The sequence below is a fragment of the Canis lupus genome, chromosome 13 (genome assembly GCF_003254725.2).
Source record: "Canis lupus dingo isolate Sandy chromosome 13, ASM325472v2, whole genome shotgun sequence".
Classification (NCBI taxonomy): Eukaryota; Metazoa; Chordata; class Mammalia; order Carnivora; family Canidae; genus Canis; species Canis lupus.
Genome location: NC_064255.1, coordinates 32321067 through 32330369, shown reverse-complemented (window position 1 = coordinate 32330369; position 9303 = coordinate 32321067). Strand labels below are relative to the sequence as shown.

General features: G+C 39.8%; 1 protein-coding gene across 1 annotated transcript; it reads right to left on the bottom strand.

Moving 5' to 3' along the window:
- Positions 1–210: 210 nt before the first annotated feature.
- On the bottom strand, positions 211–804 carry LOC112662346 (40S ribosomal protein S24-like). Its single transcript, XM_025450967.3, has 2 exons — positions 648–804; positions 211–567 (listed from the first exon to the last, which is right to left on the bottom strand). The coding sequence occupies exons 1-2, from the start codon at positions 802–804 to the stop codon at positions 326–328; spliced, it is 399 nt and encodes a 132-aa protein (XP_025306752.1). The 3' UTR covers positions 211–325.
- Between the last annotated feature and the right edge of the window lie 8499 nt (positions 805–9303).

Genomic DNA, 9303 nt, shown 5'->3' with positions numbered 1-9303 from the left:
ATAAAAGGTCAGCCAAAAGTAGTTAATGGGGTAATAGGTGATGGCAAAGGAGGAGGATGAGGAGAAGGGAGGAAAAAACAAAAAAAGAAAAGGAATCAGGATTTAGGATTCTCTTTCATCTTTTTTGATCCACGATCGAAACATCAAGTTTCTTCTATATTCTGTTCTGTTGTCACAGTGAATTCTGGGTGATTTATTCACACACTCTCCTTTTTTTTTTTTTTTAACATTCTTAGTTTATTAATCCTCTCATGAAAAATCTGCACAATCACCACAGATAAAGCCACTGCAGAATCTTTACTCCTTCTGTTGTCCAATCTCCAGCTCACTTTTTGCCAGCACCAACATTGGCTTTTGCAGTCCCCCTGACTTTCTTCATTCTGCTTTTGCGTTCTTTGAACTGTTTTCTTGATGTCTTTTTCTTCTCATACAGACCATGTCTTGCAAGTTTATGTTTGGGTTCATTTTTCTTTGTGTAATCCAAGGAATCATAAATCATAAAACTGCCAAAGTGAGTTGTCTTGCCACCATCAAAATGGGTTCTGAATCCAAATACAAATATGGGCACTTGACGGGATGAGCACTGGTTGTTATTCTATATGTTGACAAATTGAACACCAATAAAAAATAAATTTATAAAAACAAACAAACAAATATGACATCTGGTGTGGTCTTGTACATTTTGGCTAGTTTTTCCCGAATTTCTGTCTTCCTGGGGTGAAGAACATCAATGACCATCTGTTTCTCCTGAAGCAGTAGGTTGGTCATGAACTTCCTGGTCCGGATTATTACTGTGTCGTTCATGACGGTGGCCAAGCTTCAAGCAGCATGGAAGGAAGAGACACACTCTCCTTTCAATGCCATATTGGAAGGTTTACTCTTTAGCTCATGTTTTTATAATTTTTATGTATGTGTGTATGTACGTACTTTAATGATGGCAGGTTTCCACTTTCACAAATTTATTTGATTCTTTTTTCCAAACCTTTTTGTTTGTTTTTTAAGTTGTCCTGTACTCATCCTGTGGACTCAATTGTCTATGGTTGTTTTTTTTTAAGATTTATGTATGTATGTATGTATGTATGTATTCATTTATTTGAGAGGGAGAAAGAGAACACAGGCAGGAGAGATAAAGGGAGAGGGAGATAGAGAAGCAGACTCCTCGATAAGCAGAGAGCCTTAAGACTTAAGGCTTGATCTCATGACCCTGAGATCAGGACCTGAGCCAAAATCAAGAGTCCAATACATAATCAATTGTGCCATGCAGGCGCCCCACAATCTTCTATTTTTTAAATTTTAAAAAATATTTCAAACATAATCATCATAGAGGTCAGATGCCACCATTTGAATTTTATGGGGGACAGTTCCAATCATTTTTGAGTCTGCTGACTTACTGTCATGGGGGCTGTAGTTCAAAGGAAGAAAAGAGGCATCTGATTTAGGAAGTGAGAAAAACTTTGGGTTGGAATGGAGGCAGATGTGTGTGGGAGAGTGTGTGTGTGTGTTTGTGCACGTGTAATAAAAAGACAACCATTACTATGAGTTACACTTTCAGGAGCCCTCAGTGCTGTTTGGACAGATTCAGTGCTAAGCATGTTAGTTGCAGGAATTCAGTTGTTTCTCACATTCAGTGGGCAATAAACCCAACCTTGACTTAAATATGAAGAAGTAGAACAATTTTCACAAGTTCGAAGAGTGGACAGTTTAGATTGGAACTCAGAGGCATTCTTCCAAATTGCAGCTTCTTCATTGTTAAGCTATCTGCTAGTGAGTATGAGCTTAACCAACAGAAGTTCTCTGAAATGTTCCCTGCTACTCTCAGAAGTACGAGAAGAGAGAAGTTATCTATTTTAAATGAATGTTATAGGATTTTATTTAGCTGAACTATTTTTATTTTGAGAACATACAGGCAGGTTTTGGACAAACTGTTATTGCTTCTTTGCTCTACAATCCACTGTCTTGTCAACTTTTAAGTTGTGCACGGAGAGGGAAGATGTGGAGTGTGAGAACAAAGTGTGACTCTGCTTGGAATGTCAGTGTGCTGAGAAAAAACTCAGGGAAATTTCTCCGATCCTGGAGCTGAAATTTCATATAAGGAGACATACTTATTGAAGGGTCTTCACACAATAGATTAAATTGGAAGAATTCTATAGGCCTAAATTTATTTTTTAAATGTATATATATTGACAAAATATTTGGCTTGACCTTTGGACACATCTGTGGAAACGGATACAAACCTCAGGAGACACATGCAAAGAGAAAGTGTTGCAGCTCCTTTCTGGGTGGGACACCCTGAAGCATAGAATCTATGACCGCAGAGCTATTGCTGGCAAACTGCTGAAATCACGATCAGTAGAGTGTTTCCAGGAAGAGAGAGAAAGAAAAAATAAAGATCGCTTAGCAACTTAGCGACTGTCAGGGATCCGAGTGGGCCCTTTTGTCCCTAACACTCTGGTTCATTTGAAATGTCGGTTTCTTGATGTTTAAAATAAATGCCATGAAACAGATTGGTGTATGATGCTCCTTCCAGCTCAAAGTCTATGAGCGTAGAATGTCACACCTGTGTGGCCCCCCAGCAAGATCACATGTGGTGGTCGGGAAATTACTAAGAGGGATCCTGGAGTTATTTTCAATGATTTAAAAAGCCAAATAGAAATCATGTTTAATCTTGAGAAAATCTCTAAGTGAAATGTCAATGATTTATATAATTATAATTATTAATAATTAATAATTATCTCAACTTTCTGTAATAAATCCAATCAGCTTCTGCTGATCTAGGGATCTAGTAAATAGCAAATCTCTTTGATTAACAAAAAATATAGGATTAAAATATCATTCACTATTAAAAAAAGAGTTTTTGTTTTGTGTGTATTTGTTTTCAATAAGCAGAGAACTGGGTTCTGGTAAATGTGGGATAGCTATGCCACTGTTAGTGTACATTTCTTTTCGAAAATTATTTTTTACTTGAAAAACCATGCTAATGTTGTTCTGGTAATCTTATTTCTGAGAGTCTATGTAAAGAAAATAATCTAAAAGGAAAAACTGCTTATTTTTTTTATTGGAGTTCAATTTGCCAACATATAGCATAACACCCAGTGCTCATCCCGTCAAGTGTCCCCCTCAGTTCCCATCACCCAGTCACCCCCACCCCCCACCCACCTCCCCTTCCACAACCCCTTGTTCATTTACCAGAGTTAGGTGTCTCTCATGTTTTGTCACCCTCACTGATATTTTCAAGCATTTTCTCTCCTTTCCCTTTATTCTGTTTCACTAATTTTTATATTCCCCAAATGAATGAGACCATATAATGTTTGTCCTTTTCCTTTTCACTCAGCATAATACCCTCCAGTTCCATCCACGTCGAAGCAAATGGGGGGTATTTGTCGTTTCTAATGGTTGAGGAATATTCCATTGTGTACATAGACCACATCTTTATCCATTCATCTTTCAATGGACACTGAGGCTCCTTCCATAGTTTGGCTATTGTGGACATTGCTGCTAGAAACATCGGGGTGCAGGTGTCTTGCCGTGTCACTGCATCTGTATCTTTGGGGTAAATCCCCAGCAGTGCAATCGCTGGGTCATAGGGCAGATCTATTTTTAACTCTTTGAGGAACCTCCACACAGTTTTCCTGAGTGGCTGCACCAGTTCACATTCCCACCAACAGTGTAAGAGGGCTCCCCTTTCTCCGCATCCTCTCCAACATTTGTGGTTTCCTGCCTTGTTAATTTTCCCCATTCTCATTGGTGTGAGGTGGTATCTCATTGTGGTTTTGATTTGTATTTCCCTGATGGCAAGTGATGCAGAGCATTTTCTCATATGCTTGTTGGCCATGTCTCTGTCTTCGTCTGTGAGATTTCTGTTCATGTCTTTTGCTCATTTCATGATTGGATTGTTTGTTTCTTTGCTGCTGAGTTTAATAAGTTCCTTATAGATATTGGAAACTAGCCCTTTATCTGATAGGTCATTTGTAAATATCTTCTCCCATTCTGTAGGTTGAGGAAAGACTGCTTACATGAGAATGTTTACTTTTTCTAGACCAATATACATCACATCAAAAACCTAAGAGCAACATAAATGACCAAGAAGGCACTAGTGAGATGGATTCCTCTGCTATGTCATGTTGCAAATGTCGATTAGAAACAGCCATAGAAATAATGGAAATAATTCCGTTATAATGTTTAAAATTGAAAACGAGATAAAATTGCATGTGCATTTGGTTTATAACTATGCAAAATATACATAGAGAATGGACTGGAAGAGAAACCAAAACATATTTTTTTCAATTAGTGTGGATATTAAAATACGCACATAGAATATGTGTATTCATATAGAATGGATTGGAAAGGGAAATTCAGATCTGGAGCTGGTTTTTTAATTTCTGTGGATATCAGTAGTGGCATCGTTCCTTTTAGTTAGTTTGAGGATCAGTGTGATTTTTTTCGTTAGTGTGGATATTTTTTATTCCTGCACGTATTTTTCTTATTTTTTCAAATGTTTGTAATGCCTTTACATTAGTTTTACAAGTAAAATATTAAAGTGAGGATCAAAAGGAAGCTTAATTTATAAATATACTTTGGTTAGTGAAAGATAGCAGACTATGGGGACTTCTTGAGGGAAGACGAAAGAAAATATGATGCAGGGAAGGTGGACTGAGTATGTTTGTTGTGTTTTGGAACCTCTACTATGGACATAACTTGATACTTGACAAAAGCTTTCCCAGCGAGCCTAGCACCATGCCTGGCTCACAGGGCTCACTATTCGCTAACTGAATGTGCTCTGCTACCACCATTGAAACCCTTTGCCAGAGGGCAGACCTGAATCACAGGCGTGAAGGAGGTGCCTGGACCCGTGATGCAGGTCCCAGTGGCCATGCTAGAAGGAAGTTGAAATCCTCACATCCTTCTGCAGCAGGGTTTCCCAGACACAGCTAAGCAGCGCCTCTGCAAAGGTATTTTTCCCTATAGTGACATTATCATCGAGAAATTTTCAACCATTCTGGAAAAAGACCTTCATTAAAGTTTAATATTCTCCTCCAGGTGAGAACACTTGGCGCTTCAAACCTCATGACGGTTTCTAATTACAAACGATGAACTGCCCTTTCAAATTATGCCAACAAAAATTGATTTTACATGTATCAAAGTTTATTACGAACTCTGAAAGTTCCGCATTTTTTTGTTGCCACTTCCAAGGCAGTTTGCAGGGCAGCAGTCGGTGTTGAAAGGTCAAGGTGGAAAGAGATTATTAGAGGAATGAATAACAAGTGAGTTGTGTTTTTCCTTCTCAAGTGATTAAAATGAGAAAATCACCCAAAACTGTATCAGTGCCTGTCGGGAGCTGTTTCTGCCACCACTCTTCCCCTAGTTGAGTCTACAGCATTGCCTCCTAGTGACTTGGTCTAACATGCCCTGAAGAACCAATATGGTAGACGTAGGTGGGGTCTTGATGTCAGTCCTGGGGTCAAGTCCCCTGCTAATCTTGGTCAGTCCGTCTTCCTTTATCCAAAGATCTCCAACCTGGGTTTTATTCATTGATTGATTCCCTTATTCAAAATTATGATGTCCCTAACATGTGCACTGTGAAAGCAAGCATGTCAACCCTCCTGACATAGCCTAAAAGAATTGAGTCTACTGCACTATTCCTCAGCTTCTTTTCTTAGCATCACTGCCTTAAGGAGTCTCTCTCTCTCTCTCTCAATCTCTCTCTTTCTAATAACTATAATATTATATCCCCTGCCCCTAATTTTACCATCATGCTTATGACTGTGGCCCTTTGGAGGGCCACAAACCATTATAACATCTAAAATCTCTTTTGTCCCAGAGAACTAATTTTCATCACTGCATGACACCATCCCTGTTGAGAATGGATAATCTAGTGTCAAAGTTGTTCAGGAGTAGTTGCTTGACATGTGCTCTGGAGAAGGACCACAGGGCGGCTACAGAAGCAGTGAATGGGAGTCCATATCCTGGATTTGGGTACATCAGGTAAAGATTCTAGAGGAGGCTGGTGAAGGCATCCTTGAGTGAGTCTGAGAGATGACAGGGAAGAGGCAAAGCAATGACCTGTGCCAGTGACAGGTTTATCACGTACCTGCAGATGAGCATCCCATTGAAAATGGCTTCCCTCACTGATGTTTCCAGCAGGTTCTTGGCCTTTAAGACACAAAGCTCTCATTATGCACCACTTGGCTTTATATATATTTAGGAATAACAACACAAAACAAACAAACAAAAAAAGTCTTGAGATATCCAAGCAAATTTTCCTGTATTATCTCCCTCCTACCTATTCCAAATCCAGTTGTGTGTCAACTTAAACCCTCTTTCTCATTTACTTTTTGTGGTCACGAGAGTTCAAGCTATTTGTGGCTTCTGAGGAGGGGCAGTAGACGTCCCAAATGATGGCTTTTAAAATTTCTTCTTAGAAGTGGTACTTGTCACCTTTACACTTGTATCATTCATTGGGCCCAAACAAAACACATGGTCATTATGTGTTTTGGCAAAACCCAAGCAGAAGCTACTCCTCACTGCACACTTTAGAAGAGGAGATCATGGGGTAGCGTCAAAGAGAGTAAGTTCACCTAAGATGAACCATGCAGTCTTCTTTTCTCACTACTCTGGGCATGGCATAGGTATGTGATTCTTCAAATAGTTTCACCTAGGTTGTCCTAGTAAGTACTTTTAATCAGGTTATCCCTCTGGGCTTTGGTGTTCTATGCTGCTACCTTATCCAGATACCTAATATCCCAGATGCATACCTAAAAAACCTTGCTCCTGATGACTTCTGTTAATCAGACACTCTGCTAATCAGGTCCATCAGGTCCTCTCACTTAAAAGGGCATGGGAGAGCATGGATATCATATCCTTTCCCTGTAAACAATTTTTTTTTCCGTATCATGAGCTCAAAGGTCATAGTTCATTGTTCTTGTATCAGCTGTTAATTATCTTGAAATAAATCACAATGAAATGAACAATTTATGTAAATCAGAGTTGCATCCTCGAACTAAGACTGCATTTTTTAAAAAATGTATCAATTAACTCCTTGTAATAATACCCATTGCATTTGTATATTGCATTACCATTTATACAATGTTTTCACATGAATGTTTTTATTAAATTCTTATAATAATCCCATGAAGTACACATTTTGAATATCACTATTTACAAGTGAAAAAGAACCTTCAAGTCTTTGAGACATATTCAAGACAATTATTACCAAGTCAAAGAGAAGGAATTGATTTTAACAGCAATCCCTATAATATTCTAAAATAGGATTTGAGATAAATCACCATGGTATTTTCCAAACAAGTGCCAGGCATTGTACATTGGTGATTGTGAATTAAATAAGACAGGCATAGACCCTGGCTTCATATAATTTACAAGCCAACAAACATTTTTTAAAAACGCTAAAAGTTTCTAAATTGGGGACACCCAGGTGGCCCAGTTGGTTGACTATCCAACTCTTGGATTCAGCTGGGGTTGTGAGCTTGGGGTTGTGAGATCCAGAGTGCATTGGGCTCCATGCTTAGTAGAGAGTCTGCTTGAGAGATTCTCTCTCTCTCCTTCTACCTCCCCCTCTGCCTCTCCGTCCACTTGTGCTCTTTATCTTGCTCTCTCTTTCTGTTTCTCTCTCTCAAATGAATAAATAAAAATCTTTTTTAAAGTCTCTAAATTTAACAACTTAATTAAACTATGATAAAGCAGAAATTTGATGCCATAGAAGTGAATTTTAAGGTCCTGACCTCATTTGGGATGAACAAAAAAGATTCTCTCAAAGAATTCCTGAGTTTTGAAAGGTATCTTAAAATCTGCCACGAGAATATGCAGACGTAGGTGGTGAGAATCTATCTTCAGGTGATGTAAACGATACATTGAAGGTTATTTAAGTAAAGACAGCATGATGCATGGACAGAAGGAAAGGAACAACAATGCAGCCTGGGGTAGGCAGTGATCAAAAGAGAAACACACTTGTCAATGTTGGGGAGGTAGCAGGACCCTGGTCTAGCGGGCTGTGTAGACCAAGTTAATAGTGTTGGTCTTTTCCTTAAAGCCATAGGAGATCATTTTTTTTAAAGATTTTATTTATTTATTCATGAGAGACACAGAGAGAGAGGCAGAGACATAGGCAGAGGCAGAAGCAGGCTCCCAGGACCCTGGGATCATGACCTGAGCCAAAGGCAGATGCTCAACCACTGAGCCACCCAGGGTGTCCCAGGAAGAGATCATTTTAAGCAAGGGAATAACATGATGAAGTTTGCATTTTTAGGGATCCCTGGGTGGCGCAGCGGTTTGGCACCTGCCTTTGGCCCAGGGCGCAATCCTGGAGACCTGGGATCGCGTCCCACGTCGGGCTCCCGGTGCATGGAGCCTGCTTCTCCCTCTCCCTCTGCCTGTGTCTCTGCCTCTCTCTCTCTCTGTGACTATCATAAATAAATAAAAATTAAAAAAAAAAGTTTGCATTTTTAAGAGCTCACTCTTGTTGTCATGAGTAAACAGAGGAGAGGAACAAAACTAAATCCCTGAAGACAAAGTTGGGGTCCAGGGACAGAAGAATAGTGTCCTTACCTTGAAGAAAACGTATTTGAAACCAGCATTCGACTCCGTGCTTGTGAATACTAACCCTACTGCCATAGGAATCAGAAGCAGGGCAATGATGTAGAGAGGTGTTGCCTCAAACTGAGGGATGTGAACTTTAGATGAGCGAGAAAACAACTCTTCTAAGGTTCTTGGATACTATGGTGTGGGTACCGACAGAGATGGCTGACTTTCTTGATTCTCCCCTTTTATTTGGGGACATATCTGAGGAAAGACTTGAATTAATCATGCTTTACTCTTTTCTGTATTTCTGATCCTTTGAAATCTGGGCTGTGCTGACCCTGGAAAGCCTCTGCCTTCCATGGTAATTACTCCTAGGATAATAAGTGACTTCCTACGAGCAAGACATACGAATGCAAACTACCTAACCCAGAGTCCATACCCCAACTACCTCCTTTATTGGGTTCTTATACTCTGGGCCACTATTCACCTGCCCTAATCATCGTAGGGCCAGGTGCCAGCCAACTAGAGACAGACCCTGTGCCCTAGCCCTGGAAGCCCCAGTGAAGGCTATTGTCCTCAATCACTCCCATTCTCCCCCTACTCCCTCTGCCTCCTGACCAGCCCGGGTGCTTCCCCTTGAGGGACCTGTGCTGTGATGCCCCTTCCTGTTGGGAACTGTGAGTAAAAAACCATTGTTTTATTTATTATTTAAATGCTACTTAGTTACCATATGGTACAATATTGGTTTCCAGATAGAATTCAGTGGCTTAT

What these genes read in the sequence shown, in the direction of transcription:
- LOC112662346 (XM_025450967.3), bottom strand. Translation starts at nt 804, where the DNA reads ATGAACGACACAGTAATAATCCGGACCAGGAAGTTCATGACCAACCTA. An exon ending in ACCAGATGTCATATTTGTTT is followed by an intron (nt 568 to 647) that starts GTTTGTTTTTAT and finishes CATCCCGTCAAG; the next exon opens with TGCCCATATTTGTATTTGGA.